Source organism: Sander vitreus, chromosome 10 (genome assembly GCF_031162955.1).
Source record: "Sander vitreus isolate 19-12246 chromosome 10, sanVit1, whole genome shotgun sequence".
In the NCBI taxonomy this organism is placed as follows: domain Eukaryota; kingdom Metazoa; phylum Chordata; class Actinopteri; order Perciformes; family Percidae; genus Sander; species Sander vitreus.
The window spans coordinates 29,983,882-30,004,588 of NC_135864.1; the positions used below are offsets into that span (position 1 = coordinate 29,983,882).

Consider the following 20,707-nt stretch of genomic DNA (forward strand, 5'->3'; position numbering starts at 1 on the left):
ATTGTCAGTCAGCTGGAGCTCGAGGAAAATAACAGTTGCCTGTGGTTTTTATCTGTTGGGGATTCTGGACCTGACGTATTTTGTTGTTGCGTTTATAAAACTTTTAATTCGCCATTGCGAAACCTCCGATACATTATTTTACTGAGAGGAAAGCGAGAAGGCAGTGTTGTTATCGCACACCTTTTTTTTAACGATAGGTAAGTAAGCTAACATTTAGCTGATGTTTGTGTAAACGTTAGTTAGCTAGCAAGCAAGCTAGTTCGCTAGCTAACTTAGCTGTCGGTATTGCAGTTTACTTAACGTCAACGTTACTAGCTAGTCAAACCATACAGCAGTTTAGAATTATTTGCTGACCTTTACTTCGTTTTTTATGTCATTTATTTTTGTTTTAACGTTAAAGCAGGTAGCAGCATTGGCTTCTTTGTTGAGCTTCCTGCTAGCCCAGTTGGTTAGCAACAGTCACTAACCTACCCTTCTACCTATTTGTCTCCAAGGTGACGGTGGGTGTTGCTAATTCTATCCCATCACCGCGGGTTTCTCTCGGTCTGGTTCCTGGGCGACTGGCAGCTTCTGTGTCCTATTCCAAGGCAAGCCTGGTGCCCTGTCCTGTTGTCTGGAGTATCTCGTTGTGGATGACTAAGCTGACGGGGCTCTGTGCCTGTAGCCGCCGGGCGGGCCGATGCTAGGAGCGGGGGAAACATAGCGGTGTGGGTCGGAGAGGAGATGTCAGAGCGGGGATGCCTTGTCTTGGAGACAGTGTTGTAGTCGAGGGTATACACGAGTGTACACAGTATACGTACCTCTCTGACTTGGCGTATAGACTAGCGGACCAACTTTTCAGCCTAACTAGTAGTGACTCATATATGGATGGTGGGGTCGCAGTATGCCCACCCCCTCAACTACCACTACACCACTGGCCGGAGGGAGTAGCAGTGCCGGAGGAGGAGAAGAAGAGGGGCCCATGTCTGCCACCTCCACCTCTTCTATCGGCTCCTCTTTCCGGTTCGTCCCGGCTTTCTGCCTGGGCGTGGTGGCAGCAGTAGTATTTCAGCTGGCCTGGGGAGGCCTGACTCTCACCTCTTTCTTGTTGAAGTTGTTCATTTATGTGTCATTCGCCCTACTTTGTTTCCTGGCTGGGAGTTTTGTTCTGCTGGTCAGGAAGAGTCCTCTCAAAGTCAGCTGCTTTGACAGAAACAGAAGGCAGTCAGCTGCACGGCTGGAATTCTTCAACAAGCTTATGGTAAGATACTGGTATCTCCTAGTTTAAACAAATTAATCACGTATAGTACACCACCGCCAACGCACACACACTCTACCAGCTCTCTATGATAATACATTAGCATTACACTATGATATATAACCAACTGCTGGAATCCATTGATAGAGAGAAAAGCTGCCAAATTCCACTGTTATCTAAGGGCACTTCTGTCACATCTAACCTTTGCTCCAACAGACTGGAGCACATGTAAAAATGTTGAACAGACTCATCTGAGCTTGATATGTTTCATTAATTTTTCCTAACCCTTCTCTTTTGCTCCTCTCAACTGTTTCATCTGCCCTCCCTAGCTTTCTTCCCTTTCTCATCTTCTCTCCCTGCCTCCGGATCCTCACTGTGTTGTTCTATAATTGATGAGGTGGAGTCATGCATTGCTGCTGGATTTAGACACACCTCAACACACACAGACACGCATGCACGCACACACACACACACACACACACACACACACACACACACACACACACACACACACATATATAGGGTTGATTTATTTTTAAAGGAAAGTGGTTGTGTCCTTGCAAGCAGCTGGTGGCTTGCCTTAATAGACAGCCACAGCCCAGTGGCTGCCTTTCAGCAGTGTTTGTGTGCTGCTGTGTACTGATGACTTATTGATGTTGACAGTGGAGGAGTATTGTCACAAGCATTTGTCATCGTCTGTCTGTTAGATTTTCAGCCTTATTAGACGCACAGCTCTCAATCTTCTCCTCCTTCTCTTGCCAAATATTTCCTAGTTTTTATGCTGTTGTCCCCATCTGTCAAGGGAAGAGATGTGATCTGATATTCCTTTTTGTTTTTCAGGCCCGTTTTGTGGTGCCAGTTCAGGAGTCAAGCCAGAGCAGGAGGGTGGTGGTGTCACACAATGTGGACAAAGCTTTGAAGGAAGGTAATGGATCACCTTTGCCTAAGAGATTTTTTTTTTTTTAAAGCAGTGTTTCCATCAAAAAGTTCCTGATAAATTTTGTCCCAGGAGTCTACCTTTTTCCTACAGCCCGTTGTTGTCTGCGTTTCCATAACGGTGTAAAGACCCGCAATGAGGCAAATTAGTTTATTACTAATAAGCTGACGTATGAACATGACATGGGAGGAGAGCTTCTGGTGGTAGCAGGGGTAAACACACTTTTGCAGCCTGCAGTTCAGTGTGCCCAAAAAAAAAAAAAGAAACCTTTAGGTTAGGCAGCTCCAGCAGGGCACCCCAAACTTCCCTTTCCCGAGCCACATTAGCCAGCTCTGACTAGAGGAGTGAATCTTCGCTGATCTCCCATTTCGATTCGATTACGATTATCAGGTCAGCAATTCGATATCACGATGCGTCAAAAACATTTTTCTATTAAAGCCATATAGGATATTTGACTTGACAAACTTGCATTGTCAAGTGCAATGCCCAAGCTGCAATAAGTAGCTTTAGACTGGAATGATGAAGTGTTTGGGTTCGTTTCTTTAAGGTAGCTACCACGAAGGTTGACCTATTTTGGATTAGTCATATACCGCCCTACCTTTAACCAGCAAATCTATTGTGCTGTATTGGAATAACTGACCCCAGACAACTCTTTAACAAAAAAGGTACTGTGTACTGAACGATAACTTAACTTAAATGTACAAATAATATTTAGCCGTTCGATTGAATAATACAAAAAAATATATAACGCAAATCACACCCTTCAAATATGCTATCTGCAATATTTCTTCAAATGATATTACACACAACTACCCCTTTACCAGTTTCTCTATCAGTTTCCACTTAAAACACTCCATCCATCCATCCATCTTCATCTGCTTATCCGGGGTCGGGTCGCGGGGGTAGCAGCTCCAGCAGGGGACCCCAAACTTCCCTTTCCCGGGCCACATTAACCAGCTCCGACTGGGGGATCCCGAGGCGTTCCCAGGCCAGGTTAGAGATATAATCCCTCCACCTAGTCCTGGGTCTCCCCCGAGGCCTCCTCCCAGCTGGACGTGCCTGGAACACCTCCCTAGGGAGGCGCCCAGGGGGCATCCTTACCAGATGCCCGAACCACCTCAACTGGCTCCTTTCGACGCAAAGGAGCAGCGGCTCTACTCCGAGCTCCTCACGGATAACTGAGCTTCTCACCCTATCTCTAAGGGAGACGCCAGCTACCCTCCTGAGGAAACCCATTTCGGCCGCTTGTACCCTGGATCTTGTTCTTTCGGTCATGACCCAGCCTTCATGACCATAGGTGAGGGTAGGAACAAAAACTGACCGGTAGATTGAGAGCTTTGCCTTCTGGCTCAGCTCTCTTTTCGTCACAACAGTGCGATAAATTGAATGTAATACCGCACCTGCTGTGCCGATTCTCCGACCAATCTCCCGCTCCATTGTCCCCTCACTCGCGAACAAGACCCCAAGGTACCTGAACTCCTTCACTTGGGGTAAGGACTCATTCCCTACCTGGAGAAGGCACTCCATCGGTTTCCTGCTGAGAACCATGGCCTCCGATTTAGAGGTGCTGATCCTCATCCCAGCCGCTTCACACTCGGCTGCGAACCGATCCAGTGAGTGCTGAAGGTCACAGGCCGATGATGCTATCAGGACCACATCATCTGCAAAAAGCAGCGATGAGATCCCCAGCCCACCAAACTGCAACCCCTCTCCACCCCGACTACGCCTCGATATCCTGTCCATAAATACTACAAACAGGATTGGTGACAAAGCGCAGCCCTGGCGGAGGCCAACTCTCACCTGAAACGAGTCCGACTTACTGCCGAGAACATCTTATATCCACCTAATGCAAATGCATTTGGAAACTGTTTGTGCAAGACATTTTGGTCAGCACTGCAGGCTACAGATCTTTCTTTTTCACCTTTACTTTTACAGGCAAGAACAGGTTCTTATTTACAATGGCAGCCTGACAAGTGGCTAGCCACCTTAGGGAAAAAACATGTACATTACATCTCTTCCACTGGGGCCACTTCAGCCAGCAGCTTTACCTTTGCTGCCAAGCAGCTTTTGACATTTTTGTAGCAGGGTTTATTGTTCTTCACAGAGCAAGCGCGAGAAACAAACGTTTCGGCTAGCGACGTAAAAAGCCCGTAACGAAACCGTATCTCGCTCAAAACAGCATGGATGTTTGTATGCGTGTGGAAGCACCCGAGACACAGAATAACACCCCAAATCATATAATATGGGCACTTTAAATTGGATCACTTTTTTTTTTATAGGGATCAAATATAAAATCATCAATATAAAAATACCGTATAAGATGTAACATGCTGGAAGCAAGAATGCTAATTTACATCCGCAATCCCTGTGCAGGTTACAAAAACAGAAACATTACAAGTGACAATATACAGATTGAAATATACAGTACACAAGTAGAAAAAGACTAAACACATTGTTCAACATGTCAACTTAAAAGTGATCACACTTCTGGGTTGCCAAAAATCTGTCTCCATTTCTCACACACACACACACACACACACACACACACACACACACACACACACACACACACACACACACACACACACTAGGTCTGGCTGCCAAGTGACAGATGGCTCCAGGATTTACACCAAGGGTGTGTATTTGCATATGCTCCCGAGTGTGTTTTGAAAAGTTTTTTTTTTTTTTGGGCGTAGTGTGGCCACAAGTTTGTAAGGTTCACAGCGAAGACCTGCTGTGTCATTTATTTTGATAAACAGTGTTCCTGTATAAGTTTTGTGGAAGATCTCAATTCTTGGATTTAAATCCAGCACTCATGTTCAGGGCTTTAGCTTCCCAGGGGACTTATCCTTATTCATGTATTTTTATGATGGTTCGTAATAGCACATAAGAAAGTTCAAGGTAATATTTATAGAATTGAATCTAATTTGGTAGGTGATATTTCAGTGACATTTAAGATGACTTGGACTGAAATGGAAATGATCTACTGTAAAATGCACTTTAACAACTAGCAAGGCGCTAGCCTTTTCAACCATCCACTCACTCATCTTTCTATCTTATTTCTAAACCACTGATCCTTTTCATGGTCACGGTGGCTGGAGGATACACACATGACTGATCTCCAGTCTATCGCAGGACTAACTCATACAGACAGATACATGCTTTCTCCCCCGGCAAGAGAGTTGCCAGTTCACCTAACCTGCATGTCTTAGGACTAATGGGATGGGGGAAACCTATGCAGACAAATGGAGAACATTTGGCATGGTAAATGTTAAAAGGGCACCAATATACCTGTGATACATTTTATCTGCGAAAAAGAAGGTACGTTTGCCACATAGTATATTGGCGTCATACACAGTAAACAGGTGACAGTCTTAGGCTACATTTACATCACTACGTTTTGGTTTTTAAGCGGTGTTTTGAGCCAAAAGCGATCTCCGTGCACACAAGTGTTTTTAGCTCCAGTAGAAGAACTACTCTTCGTTTTAACTAACACGCCCAAACCGCATATCTCATCAACATTCTCATTCAGTATACTGGCCATGCGCGTGCCGGGGTAAACGGGAGGCAGCATGTATGCTGTGCCTGTTGCTGGTAGTTGCCATGGTAACGTTAGTAGCTTAGTCTCAGAGAACGAGAGGTCACGACCCAATCAGGCGGCGAAAGTCAGCGTGTGGTGTCGGTGTCGTCAAAGGTCTCCGTTTGCGGCCTCATTTATAAACGTGGCGTACACACAAAAGAAGACGTACGCCGCTCTCTACGCAAGAATTGGGATTTATAAAAAGCAAACTTGACTTCTCTGTACGTAGCGCTATCCGTTTCTTTGCATCAACTTTAATATCGGACCATTTCTGTTTAATATGGGCCACGGTCCGATCTCTGAGGCTGTGGCATTAACTGCGTCTGCAACGTGTTGTCACTCTACAGCTCTTTTGGCATTAGTAATGCCCACACTGTGCCCTCCAAAAAAGAAATCCTCTTTTCCACCTCTCTAACAAGAACTACAACTTCACATTAGCCGCTTTCTGACTGGAGGGATTTAGGCAGTTCCTAGAACATAACGTTCCTATAACCCTTATTTTCTCGTGTTCCCACTGGACTGGACCAATTTGGGGGATTATTAAGTTCCTCTGGCCGCAGTTCCTGTAACTCTTTCAGCTCCTACTTCAGGGCAGTGTCTTTTCCCTTTTCCGCACAGTGGTGGTTAGATGGCTGTGTTATAATAACAAAAGGTCAGTTCCTATGGCAAAACTGGTTTTGGGGCAGAGTAGTTAGAACTGTTTTAGAAGTGGACTGTTCCTATAACTCCGTTCCTGTAACTACTTGGTCTGAAAGAGGCTATTGAGTAAAAGTCCTTTGCTTTGTTTTCCTCCGTGCGCATGATGTCGGTATGGATGAATATTAATTCGGGGCGTTTCACTGACTATTTAAGGGCAATTGTGGGCATGACACGAAGCCGCCATAGCTGCGCCACATTTAGAGTCGATTGTGATTTATAAAGGGAATCCGGCGTAGGACGTGCGTGGGCACGGTTTTATAAATCCGAATATTTCTGTGCGTACTCGCATCCTATGTTTGGTCCGTACGCCACTTCTGACGCAAATTCGCCGCACAGTTTTATAAATGAGGCCCCAGATCATTAAAACTCCCAAGACTTGCTGTAACCCTAGTATCACGTACGATACCTTCGGTTATCCTTGTAATGTTAAGATCCCTTACTGTGGATACAGTTGAAAGGCTAAAAGATGTTTCCTTTACTTAACAGATCAAACGAGAAAAGATTGATTTGATTCACATATTTTATGGAGTTATGATTCAAAGAGGGGGAAGAACCACACTTTCCTTCAAAGCAAATCTGAATCAGTTATTGCAGCATGTGGATTGAAATTTCACTGTTGAATTTGCTTCTTGTGTAGCGTATATATATATATATATGTTAAAGCTGCTATTCGTTATGGCTTATAAGTAATATCTACTGTATATGCAGCCGTGGAAAACTACAACATGTTGAGATTAGTAGGAGATAAAACCTGAAGTTGTATATGATGGTAATGTTTAGTTTGGCTACACAACGTGTGTGTGTGTGTGTGTGTGTGTGTGTGTGTGTGTGTGTGTGTGTGTGTGTGTGTGTGTGTGTGTGTGTGTGTGTGTGTGTGTGTGTGTGTGTGTGTGTGTGTGTGTGTGTGTGTGTGTGTCACCAGTGTTCACCTGGGATTTGGGGAAATGAAACCAAGTGCAATGCACACAGTGGGTAGTCAAGGGGTCCTGGTGAAATCTCAGCAGCCATTTGGTAATAGAGGACTGGCATTGATCAGCAACACTTGTTACTGCACACAATGACGATCATTCTTTGCAAAGAAAAACTATTGCTGATTGCATCTTAAAAGAGTTAAAAAGTCTAAACAATCTCTTCCTTTTAACAGATTCAAATTCTAATGTAAACAGCTGTAAACACTCTTTAGTATTCATCAACTGGCAAACATAATATTCAAATTTTCTTTCTCTCTCTCCCTCCCTCCCTCTCTCCCTCCCTCCCAGTGTTTGACTATGCCTACAGAGACTACATCCTGTCCTGGTACATCCCTCTGAGTCATGATGAGGGCCAGTTGTACTCCATGCTGTCGGAGGACTGGTGGCAGATGATTGGCCAATTGCGATCCAGGCTCGCTGACATTGACCTTGTCAACGTGGTGTGTTATGACACCATCCGAATCCTACACACACACTTCACGGACCTCAAGGCTGCATCTGCAAGGTACACACACACACACACACACACACACACACACACACACACTTGTAAATAGTTTACGTTGCATTAGCTTAGTTAAAGGTGTAGTAAGCGATGTTAATCCAATACTCTTTTTGTCAAATTCAGCGACTATCTCCTCACGTGTGCGCTGAAAACAAATTCCTACACAGCCCTGGCTCTGTAAATGGAAAACAAACCGAAAGCTGCGCAAGAGCCACAAAACACTATTCCAGCCAATCAGCAACAGGTGGCGCCACAGCGAGTGATGGGGGAGGGGGGAAGCAGCATGTGAATGTGCCGGGGCCAGGAGTTATCAAGAGATCGCTGAGAAACCGCAAAAGAGGAGAAGCACTGAAGTATACAAATTAAAAAAGAAGTTGTACGTATAAGGGCTCTCGTCGTTTATGGAGAAGTGAGTTATAACGTTAGCTTTGCTATTTCACGGTTTGCCGTTTCAGTAGGTCAGTTTAACCTTGTCCGTTTGCTATTGTTTGTGATGGCCGCTCCCAACTGGTTGGCTTTACAGCAGTAGCGACAACTTGCTTATCTACAACCTAACGTGAGCTAACATCGCTTTTGCCATTATTTCATTGAGTCAGAAAATAGCAGAAGTGGTTGCTATGGCAATGCGCATCCATGATTCTGGGGGCGGAGGTTCTCTAGGCGGGGTTGTATTTGTTTGACAGTTGAGTTAAAATAACAATCTCTCCGCTTACTGCACCTTTTAATGCTTATCACAGGGAAATAATGTTCTTCACTTCTAAACTATCATTGCATAGTGTGCTGACTCACTGTTGTTTAACAGAAAATATGTCGGCTTTGATTCGTTAATAAAAAGATTTTCCTTCCCACCATTGCTCATACCCTGCACCAGAATTGAATATATATGCAGATGGGGTGAAATGATGGCACTTCAGTACCATGTAAATGACGTTCAAATTCTCTACACTCACTTCCTTCTCCTCCAGGCAGCATCTGCCAGGTACACTTACAGACAGAGTGATGATTCACACACTCTCTGGTTTCATTATCCTGGCAAGTCAGGCGAGACTTATGATTTGATCACACTGCAGAGATGTCTGGCCGCGTCTTGTTCAGTCAGATTTTAGAAGCAAAGATGTAATAACAATGGCAGTGTTAGCTATGTCAGTAAAGTTGGATCTCATTTAATATCATCTGACATCTAGCTCTGCCAGAATAGCACACTGTCTCTTTCTGTTTATATCTTAATTGAATCCGTGTCTCTTTCACGCGTGTATCCAGACCAGAAGAGTGTGCTCGACCGTTTCCTCTCCATCCCTGTTTGGTCAGTCCTGACTCTGAGCTGGCCTTCCTCCGCTGTGTAGCCAGAATACTGCTGCTATGTCTGCTGCCACAAAAGGATGCCAAGTCCCATACACTACGCTGCTGCCTCACAGAAGTCATCACTACTAAAGGTTGTGTGTGTGTGTGTGTGTGTGTGTGTGTGTGTGTGTGTGTGTGTGTGTGTGTGTGTGTGTGTGTGTGTGTGTGTGTGTGTGTGTGTGTGTGTGTGTGTGTGCACTATCCCAGAAGTGGAACATTGTGGATATAGACTACCTTGTAACTTAACAGCATCTTATAGAAGTGTTTATTGATTCAGACTCCGTTAAGCATTCAGCAGATTTCCCTATTTATATAAAGTATATGTGTTGGTATGCGTCTGTGTGCTCCAGGCTAGGGCTGGGCGATGTGGAGAAAATCAAATATCACGGTAGTTTTGACCAAATGCCTCGATATCGATACCGCAACGATATTGTAGTGTTGACTATCGGTGCTTTCACAAAATATTTACACAACGCGATTTTTGATAAATAATCATCAGTAATGTGGATATAATGACTAAGTGGGTAAAGGCAAATAAAAGAACAGTTACAACAGTCTGGTAAGTTCAGAAAATGACATGACTTTACTGTAATGCAGCCTTTAAAACCAGGAAAAGACAACACTTATGCCATATTACGATATCCAGAATCTAAGACGATATCTAGTCACATATCACGATATCGATATAATATCGCTATATTGCCCAGCTCTACTCCAGGCCTCCTCCAACGACATTCTAAAGTGCCTTTGAGCAAGACACAGAAGCCCAAGTTGCTCCCCGGACGCTCTATGTGGCTGTCCACTGCTCCTAATACTTAGGATGGGTTAAATGCAGAGATTGAATTTCACTACATTGTCTTCTTCTCCAGTGTTGAAGCCTTTGGTAGAAGTGCTCAGCGATCCAGACTCCATAAACAGAATGCTGTTGTCTCAGCTGGAGCAGAGGGAGCAGCAGGCTGAGCAGCAGAAGAAAGCCTACACCTACGCTGCCTCCTATGAAGACTTCGTCAAACTGATATCGACTTCAGCTGATGTCAATTTCCTCAAACAACTCAGGCATGACCCTAACAGCACACACACAAACGCATACACCTGCACTGCTTTTTTTTTAACCTGAGACTGTCCCACACTGTGTGTGTGTATGTATATATATATATATATATATATATATATATATATATATATATATATATATATATATATATATATGTATATATGTATATATGTATATATATATATATGTATATATATGTATGTATATATATATGTATATATGTATATATATATGTATGTATATATGTATGTATATATATATGTATATATATATGTATATATGTATGTATATATATGTATATATATGTATATATGTATGTATATATATATGTATATATGTATGTATATATATATGTATATATGTGTATATATATATATATGTATATATATGTATATATATATATATATATATATATATGTATATATATATATATATATATATATGTATATATATATATATATATATATATGATGTAACACAGTCCATCTGCTGGTGTAGGGTTACCATGGGAACAGACAGTGTCTCTGTGGCAATATACTAGATCTAAATGCGGGGGAGACATGATACTGCTATGCTCTCTTGTTAGTTTGAGAAGTAATGGCTCAATACTGATTTGTTGCTGAGATATTTGAAATGGACTCCGTTACCAGTCACCATGCATGTAAGATTTTACTGTTGTGCCACGCCATGCTGTATTTATATCTTGTTTACCTCAGTAGTATTCAGTTTATTTATCCTAAGACAGCCCATTTTGATGTTATTGATTGATGAAATTGTACATCTCTATCTATCTTTGTAGGTATCAGATAGTGGTAGAGATTATTCATGCCACCACCATCAGCAGCCTCCCTCAGCTCAAGAAGCAGAAAGGTACAGAAGCACGATACTTCATCATATGACAGTGACGCCAAAAAAATGATTGCACGCAACAATAATTGTGACAAAACGACTTCAAATCCACTGCGTCTCAACAGCTCGCTGATCTGCTGTTAATTCACCATGTAGGGTATAGGCCTGCACGATATTGCGATATTTTTTCCCCCTGCGATATATATTGCGATATGAAAAAAAAGACTAATTTTTTACAAGAGGACATAAATAGCCCTGTTTAGAAATACTAAATCATTCTCAACTACTGGGGTGATTTTGTAGGGGAGTGCGTCTACAAAGAAAATAAAAATGAAAAAGGAAATGTTCTTATGTGAACCAGTCTTTGTTGAACTTTAATGCTTTACAAAAACCAAAGCAAGTAAGCGCCGTGACTACTCTTCTGAAGTGATTTTTGGAGAGGGAAATTAGGAAGAAATACACTGGTTGACTGACATGACACCATTGTGTTCATATAATATCAATCCAGGCTAAAGTGAATGATATTAATAATGCATGTTGCTTCCTCTAAATTTCAGGTTGCGGTCGACTAGCGGGGCCTGCCTTGGTTGTTTGATAAACTGATTAAAATGTATCATGATTGTTGGTTTGCTGTGCATGCAGAGCCTGCATGTCACACTCTTGCAACAAACTGTGTATCCAAGAGCACTAAAATCTGTGTAAATGACGTTCTATCAGAAACGGACTGCTGTTGTAGATTAGTGTTACGTTTCCAGCGTCGCAGCTCCGTACCATAACGTTAGTTGGGACAGACGCCTTGTTTCTTTAGGCTAACGGTGTTAGCTTTAGCCTGGCTGGTAGCAGCTTTCTGCGGTGAAAAATGGCCGGGAGACGTCGTGATTACGTTGCATTAATCAGGTGATTTAGTTTGTCTTTGCAGCGAACATAAAACACTGACTACTGTAGCTTCACTACATGGAAAAGCATGTGCATCACTGTGTCAGCGGCAGCTGCTGCCGCTTATTTTCTACACACGGGAGAGCCTCACTTCCCATAACACCCCCACCCCCGCCCCGTCGGACTAACGTTACGCTACATGACCACCTGTCTTAAAAGGGAAGGGTCGGCCGGTAACAATCATGGAAAAGGAGAACGGTGAAAGTTTACTTTTTTTTATCAAGCAGCAAAGAAGTTGTAGCGCCAACATTGCAACGTCCCTGCGATGTGACTATCGCGCATGCGCATACGCGATGTAGACGATGAAACAAAATATCGTGCAGCCCTAGTAGGGTAGTATTCATAATAGTGTCTACAACAGTGACGGGTACAGTTCTCCACTTTTCTTGTTGCTGCAACAACTCTGAAGGTCTCATGTAGAGAGTCATGCAGTCTCGACCCATCTCCACTGCATTGCGGATTAACGTCTGGCTCCTCCACAGATACATTCTAGTATAGGAGAAAAAAAAAATACGCTCTGGGTTGTTTGCATTTCTTGAAACCAATCGTAATCGTCTTGGGCGGCGCTAAGCTCCGGACGCAGCCATGGTGGCTCTGCAAAATGGTCTCAGGAAGGAACGTCTGCACCCTCTGCATCTGCATTTACCATTTGTAAATCTTTATAATCGTTCCCCGAAAGAACCAAGCAGGCCTGCCTTGTTGCACGATCCAAATTTCCTTCAAAACCTGCCATTTTCAGCGTGTAGCTTGCTAGCTCGAAGTTTGTCGTTTCCCGACGCGAACAGAGTTTGAGAACGGCAACACACACAGAGCGGAAGGTGAGGGACACACGCAGGGTGTTGATGCAATTATCCTGGAAATGTACAGTCGTTGATCCAGACTAGCTCAGACGTGACCTTTGAGCTGCGTGAATGGGCTACATAAATACATACATACATAAAAATCAAACAACATGTATGCAACTTTGCTTTCACTAACCACTATGCTTGCTCAAAAGAACCTATTAGTAACACAATGTCTAGCAACTTTATCTTGATGGTTCAGTGGCTCGACACCAGGGTATTGCCCTATTGTGCGTTATCGTGTGACCAAAGCTGGCTCACACTTATCTTTCAACCACTGCTGTCACTCTCTCTTAGAGCGAAAAGGTAAAGAGTCAGCAGCCATGAAGGCCGACCTGCTGAGGGCCAGAGATATGAAACGATACATCAATCAGCTGACGGTTGCTAAGAAACAATGTGAGAAACGGATCCGCCTACTCGGTGGACCAAACTATGAGAGCACGGAGGAAGGAGGGGCTGATGACAGCGATGACCCTCAAAGTCAGAAGGTAAGACTCGTATAAGGTGGACTGTGAAACAGCTGCTGAAAATTTTGAATGATAATATTTTTGTGAGGAGCATGACATTTACGTGACTTTGCTGGAGAGTTTGTGCTTTTTCATTAAATCTTGGCTGTTTTGTGATTTTTCTCTCTCCACATCCAGATTCTCCAGTTTGATGACATCATGTGTAATCCAGGTTACAGGGAGCACTTCAGAGTTTACATGGAGAGAGTTGATAAGAGAGCTCTGATTAGCTTCTGGGAATTGGTGGAAACACTGAAAACTGCCAACAAGGTGATTCCAGAGGGTTTAGCCCAACACTGCTAATTGTATACGGTGTTAAGGGGATAGCGATATAGTCATGATGTGTTTCTATTGTGTTCCGTACCAGTGCTGGGCCTGGGTGTTGCCACCACACGATATTCCAAAAATATTGCCACTCTCCATCAGAATACACATTGTGTCAGCAGTTGTCATTTCAACATGCAGTACTGCCAGTTAAATGCTGGATATTTCTGTACTGTGACATCGGTAGTATGGTAAAGCACGTTAAGGCGGTGGAAAATGTACATGAGTAATTGCCTATTTGTTTGTTTCTGTGTGTGTGACAGAATGAAGTGCCCCAAATCGTAGGGGAAATCTACCAGAAGTTCTTTGTGGAGAGCAGGGATATTCCCGTGGAGAAGTTTCTCCTCAAGGAAATCCAACAGAGTCTGGTGGGAAACAGAGGAACTCAAGTATTTGTTAGACTACAAGAACAGGTATCTGCTGCTTTTGCCACTAACTTACTGTAGCCAATTGCCTTAGCTGTCCTTATTAAAGGTACTCGCATGTACGAGTAACATTGGTATGATTTCGTCCTACAATGACAATAAAGCATTTCTGTTGCTCTCCTACATCCTCCAGGTGGCTGAGCAGATGAGAGAGCGTTACTACCCCTCCTTCCTGGTTTCTGACCACTACGATAGGCTGATCAGACGAGACGAGCAGCATAGCCAATCCCAGTGTAGCACTGAGGAAAAAGAGGAAGGGGTTAGACATCCACAATGTTATCAAAAATGTTAATCTGTTAAGATACTCAAATTTATATTTTGTAAGTGTGTATGCCTTTTGATAAACAAATATACGGTATATATGTTTTCTGTAGTGCCAGGGTCTAGATGCAGGAGAGGAGGTGGGTGATGAAGGCAGTAAAGGAATCAATGAGCAGGCCAGCTACGCTGCTACGAAACTCCTTCAACTCTACGACAAACTGGAGTACAAACGACAGGCCCTGGGCTCTATCCAGAATGCACCCAAACCAGACAAAAAGGTAACAAAATACAAGCAAATGTGACCAAAAAAAACAGGGTTCAAATCAAAATACACTCTAAAAGATCAGAGCAGGATAGCATAAAACACACCAACACAAAATGAAAGTTAGTCCAGACCCCTCCAGCGTTGTCTGTAGTGTCAAGATGTTAACTGGCTGAGCTGAAAAAGTCTAATTAAGAGCCAAATATAGCACATCTTTTTTGCTAAAAAAGCCCATGTTTCTGCTCTTCTTTTTTTTTTATGCCCCTGCGTTGGCGACAGCCTTGGGCGGAGGCATTATGTTTTCGGGTTGTCCATCTGTCTTAGGACCCCTGTAGGGAATTTATTCAAATTTGGCACAGGCATCCGCTTAGATGTTGGCCATAACTGACTGCCTACGCTAATTATGACAACATTTCACCCACATGTCTAATAGGATGAAATGATAAAGTGATGACAGAAGGGGGGGGATTTGGTAGGATGCTGAATTAGTGACACTAATCTTGGGTGCCCACCTTGAAACTGTGATGATTGTACAGATCTTCTGTGCTGCCGTGTTTAAAGATGTGTGTGAAGCATCCACGTTTTGCCAAATAAAAATACACTTAATACCTTTTTATTAAATTGCTTCAAAGTCTGCACTATACATGTATTATATGAGTCTGGACAGACATGGATATAAACCGCAACTTGACTGGTTGGTGGAGGCATACAACTGCAAAGTGGGGAATATCCACAAAACTCATTACAAAATGACATCCTGCTACGCCCTACAGTGCCCTGCTACGCCATAAACTACAACTACTACTTCTAGTCATAGTTCCGTTTCTTTATTGTGACTATTACTGCCACTGTTCATCACACCCCCAACCGGCACCGTCCGACATCGCCTACCAAGAGCCTGGGTCTGTCTGAGGTTTCTCCCTAAAAGGGAGTTTTTCCACGCCACTATCGCACTAAATGCCTGCTCTTGGGGGGAATTACTGGAATTGTTGGGCCTTTGTAAATTATAGTGTGGTCTAGACCTACTCTATCAGTAAAGTGTCTTGAGATAACTCTTGTTGTGATTTGATACGAAAAACATTCAGGTTTAAAAACATTGCAAAAACAAAATGATTGGCTTGCTCGTTAACATCTGTGTCTTGTGTGTGCCTTCAGATTGTAAGTAAACTAAAGGAAGAGATCGGAGCCATGGAGAAAGAACACAGTGAACTCCAGCAGCATATCACCAGGACTGACTGGTGGTGTGAAAACCTGGGGCACTGGAGGGCTACTATCACTACTGCTGAGGTACAGTTCTCTCTGTTTTTCCTTTTTATAAGAAAAAAAATAAATGGCTGATTTTTACTACTGCTGAAGAAACAAGCTAGCCATGACTAGGGTTGGGTACCGAACTCTGTACTTTTTTTGGGTACCGACCGAATTACGTCTTACGATTCACTTTAAATCAAACGGTACCAAATTTCGGTAGCTGAGAGTGCGTAAGCGCAAGCTTATCTGTCCTCTCTGCATATTGACAGAGAGCGGAGTTCCGACACACACTCACTCACGTGCACTGCAGAGCAAACTACGTCGGCTCTGCAGTTTTGTTGACGTGATTTCAAGTGTGGTTATAGTTTTTCAAAACTTCACGCAGACAGACAGCGAAAGCGGTCGCGGTGCTGTTGACGTTACACTTCCTCTGAGACAAGTAGGCACAACCGTGGTTTCTATGCCCTGGTGACTGACTGACAGGGTTAGGGTTAGGCAAGGCAACTTTATTTCTACAGCACCTTTCAGCAACAAGGCAATTCAGTTACATTCCTTTGCACTTAAGTTAGTTCTCCATTAGTTCAATGTTGACAACAGGTCAGTCACCAAGTTTATTGTTAAAGGTTTGTGTCATGATGCAGTCCAAAACTAAATAATACTTCAAAATAGGATAAAACATGTATTTCAGTAGAATCAGTAGTGAAGTGCGTGCGTGCATTGGTGTAGGTGAGTGTGTGGATAGTAAAACAGAACCCAAAAGACCACCCCAAGCCAAAAACAAACCCGGCTGGCTGTGAGGACAGAGTGCCTCGACGCTGGCAGTAGTTACAAGTCCTACTGGAATCCTTTTTCTCCCAATTACTAGGCCCAAATAGCCCATGTGACACAAAAGTTTACCTGTGCACTCTGCAAAAACATTTATCAGTCACCTTAATATCCAAGTTCAGCACATTTTTAACAAATGTTCCTTCATCTGCTGATCTCATAACTCCACTGAAGGAATGGATACAAATCATCTAGTACAGAGCCCATATTCAATGTCTTAACATCTATTGCATGAACACCTAAATTTAAGACCAACATACAAACGTTACCCCAATTACCAGTAAGCGTGCCAGTGGCGTATGAAAGCCAAAACCCAACAGGTGCTAGTTAGGGAGGTGTTAGTTGTGTAGTCATTGAGACATTTGTGTGTGAAACTATATCTGTGTGTATGTATTGCAGGCTACAGAAGAGGGTGGTGAGACCGTAGCTTGTTACAGTGTGTGTGTTAGCCTGGTAGAAGGAGAGGAGACGGCCAACAGTCGCTGGAGCGTCCAGAGGAAACTCACTGAATTCCAGATGTTGCATCGCAAACTCACTGAGGTAACACAATACCAAATCTGCAAGCATCTGGATAGGATGGATGGTTTTCTTTCTTCACATCAGTAAGCAGTTATCACTGTGCATACTACGTTACCGCAAGTTGAAAGATGTGTGACTGTTGTCTTGCTGTTCTAATTCTTCAACCCCAAATCTCACAGTCTCTGTTGAGTTGACGATGGATTTATTGCAGATTACACACACACACACACATACATAGAAAGTAGAGACTGGAGTCCCTTTGCACCGTGTCCAGTCCCCCACAATGAGTTCACTGTATCAACATAAAGTGGTTTAGATCTGATGGCAGTGAGATCTGGAGAGGTGCTTTTTCCAACCTGGACCCTATTTGCCTATGTTTTTATGTCTAAGTGACTGATGGGAACAACAATCTTTGACATTGGTCCAGTATTAGGCAAGATCGCTGCAGTCAGCAGCAGCGAAACAAGCTATAATGTAAGTTAATAGGGAAATTATGGCTTGTATTTACGTTCACAAAAGTGCTTGTTTTGCCGCTGACAGGCTCAGATTAATATTCTATGTCGGACAACATTATGGAAAGGATTTCTAAGGAGCTTGACCTTTCTGTTAAAGACTAAGATCCTTTTTTTAAACATGAAAACATCTGCGAAATTGCGTTAGCTAAAGCCACCAGACTCCATGTAAATAAACGGCGTAAAATACACTTCATTCAAAGTCGACAGAAAAAACTATGAAAAGCCGGGTTTGGGTCGTCTTTCCACTTTTCCATCCATTACTACTCTAGTTTTGTTTGAAATGAACACACAGTTTACCGATTTTACATGTGAAAATATGTTGGCTCTACACACGCTAAAAGTATTGCTTTGTTAAGTGGAGTCTGGTGGGTTTAGCTCTAGCGATATCAGAGCTGTTTCTGGTTAAACAGAAAGGTCTCAAAGAGGTTTCAAAAAGGTCCATCTCTTTAGGGATCCTTTCCATAATGTTGTCAGACACTTAGAATAATAATCTGAGCTTGTCAGTGACAAAATAAAGCGCTTTTAGTGGACCAAATTGACGATGCACATTTGCCCCATAGGGGTAACATTTCAGTCCGGTCTGTGGCTGCCGATTACAGCGTTCGCGCTTAATGCTGGACCAACGTCAAAGATTGTTGTTCCAATTAGCCACTTAACACACACACACACACACACACACACACACACACACACACACACACACACACACACACACACACAAAAACCAGGTTGAAAAACCCCCCCCGGAAATTACCCTTTTAATGCACTATACTATATTATCTTGATAGAATGAAGGAAACCATATGGAAATGCAATACAAAATACTTTAGTTTTGGCCGTCTCTCATTACTGTGATATCACATTTCAGTCTCTGTGCATCTGTATCCTCAGTGTTTTCCATCATTGAAGAAACTCCAGTTACCATCACTCAGTAAACTTCCCTTCAAATCCATCGACCAGAAATTCTTAGACAAGAGCAGAACTCAGCTCAATGCCTTCCTCCAGGTAAACATTACAAACACTACACACTGTATTACACTTGACTAATATTATTACTAACTTGACAACTGGATAACGTTGGTGTTTTCACACTCTCTGCTGTAATTTTTACACTTAAAAGTGCTTCTCTTTATACTTCCAAATAAGCTCTTGTTACTTTCAACATAAAACCACATGCATTTAAATACACTAGAGCAGATATTCAAGGGTACTTGCCCAAGGGGTACTTCTGCAGGGGATATATAGAAAGACTGAAGTAGTTCAAGAAATGATCAAATCAAATTTCCATTGCTATCCCGGCTCCTAACGATCACAAAGACAAAGTAATCGAGAGAAAAGATTATTTTTGCACGTTCCATTTTGCAAGTAAACTCTTATTTTGTCTTGTGTTCCGAAGGGGAATCCAAAAAGTTCAACAAATGATTAAGGGAAACAACATCAACACCCAGCTCCATCCTCGCACTGCCTCTGTCTAGTTTATGATACCAGCTAATGGTTGATTGTCTTTGTGTGTGTGTGTGTGTGTGTGTGTGTGTAGCGTCTGCTGACAGATGAGCGTTTGTGCCAGTCAGAGGCTCTCTACGCGTTCCTCAGCCCGTCCCCAGAGCACCTCAAGGTAACCAATTTCTCATACTTGCATTTTAAATAGAACAGGGCTACTAATGCAACAGCGCCATACAGATGTTACTGGCTCCATTTGACTCCCTTGCTGCCGCGGGGGATTAAATGCGAGCTGCACTTGACAACTGTAGACGGTAGGTTGCTGCAGAATGGGTGAATCCTGTTGACATCATGGTTGACAGGATTTTATATAACATTTTTATAACAGAATAATACAGCATGGCCGCTCTCCGTATTTCCGCTCGATGTCATGTCACACAAAGACGTACGATATATTACATTCATTACAATTACCAACTGCATTAACGAGCTTTGTTTGTTCATTGAGGTCAGTTTTAGCAGTTGAGGCTTTTAGATTAAAGATATCTGTATGTAAAGCAGCAGCTAAGGGACATGGTGAAATACGTACACAGTCCTCTCTGTTGAGCTGCTTTTTACTCAATACATGATGACACATTAAAAATTGATGATGTGACTCTTCTTCATCTGCTCTGGGAATGCCCCATGATTCAGAACTACGGGCTAAAGGTTCATGATCGCATTGAGAACACTACCCAGACTAGCTTGGCGGTCTGCCCGAGGCTGTATGTATTAAATGATCCACAAATGACATCGCAATGTGGAGGAGCGGTCTTCATTCAGACCAGTATAGTGGTTGGGAATCAAATCATTCTGAGAAACTGGAGGGAGCCAGGAGAGCACTCTTTCCAGGAATGGTTCATAGAGCTGGCAGAAGTGGCTTCTTTGGAGAAAAAAAAACCTCTTTCAACTCTAAAGACAGGACTGAGAAATATGTGGCAAAATGGGGCGATTACTTACAATACTGTACATTGCTGCTTTGGACAGCTCAAGATGAGAACATGTTGCTTATTGTTGTAAGACTATACATTTGATCCATGAGTGTTTTTCTTTTATTTATTTATTTTTATTTCAGGGATACATATGGAAGTAAATCTGTTTCATCGGATATTGAAATTAAAAAAGCCATTGAATTTAAAGCAGTGAATATTCATGCATTGAAATTATGTATCTGAATTTTTTGCCTCTAAATTTTTTACAAATATTCAACAACTAATGCTCACCTTTTTGTTTTTCTAAGTTCATAAATTCAGAATCCCAAATTCAACACAAAGAGGCAAAAAATTCAGACGCATCATTTCAGTGCATGAATATTTAGTGCTAGAAATTCAATGGCTTTTTAATGTCATTGTCCGTTGAATCTAACAGTGTTGTACAAAAACTAATACGAAT

General features: G+C 42.6%; 1 protein-coding gene across 1 annotated transcript in view; it reads left to right on the top strand.

Moving 5' to 3' along the window:
* snx25 (sorting nexin 25) overlaps positions 1–20,707 on the top strand; it is a 24,355-nt gene continuing 3,648 nt past the window's right edge. Inside the window, exons 1-16 of the mRNA XM_078261094.1 lie at positions 1–197; positions 495–1,240; positions 2,078–2,162; positions 7,713–7,929; positions 9,190–9,362; positions 10,140–10,326; positions 11,124–11,194; positions 13,249–13,439; positions 13,596–13,727; positions 14,045–14,194; positions 14,340–14,465; positions 14,581–14,745; positions 15,885–16,016; positions 17,202–17,342; positions 18,728–18,841; positions 19,374–19,451. Of these exons, the coding sequence (XP_078117220.1) occupies positions 884–1,240; positions 2,078–2,162; positions 7,713–7,929; positions 9,190–9,362; positions 10,140–10,326; positions 11,124–11,194; positions 13,249–13,439; positions 13,596–13,727; positions 14,045–14,194; positions 14,340–14,465; positions 14,581–14,745; positions 15,885–16,016; positions 17,202–17,342; positions 18,728–18,841; positions 19,374–19,451 (2,319 nt within the window). The 5' untranslated portion in view covers positions 1–197; positions 495–883. The remainder of the gene's footprint in view (positions 198–494; positions 1,241–2,077; positions 2,163–7,712; positions 7,930–9,189; positions 9,363–10,139; positions 10,327–11,123; positions 11,195–13,248; positions 13,440–13,595; positions 13,728–14,044; positions 14,195–14,339; positions 14,466–14,580; positions 14,746–15,884; positions 16,017–17,201; positions 17,343–18,727; positions 18,842–19,373; positions 19,452–20,707) is intronic.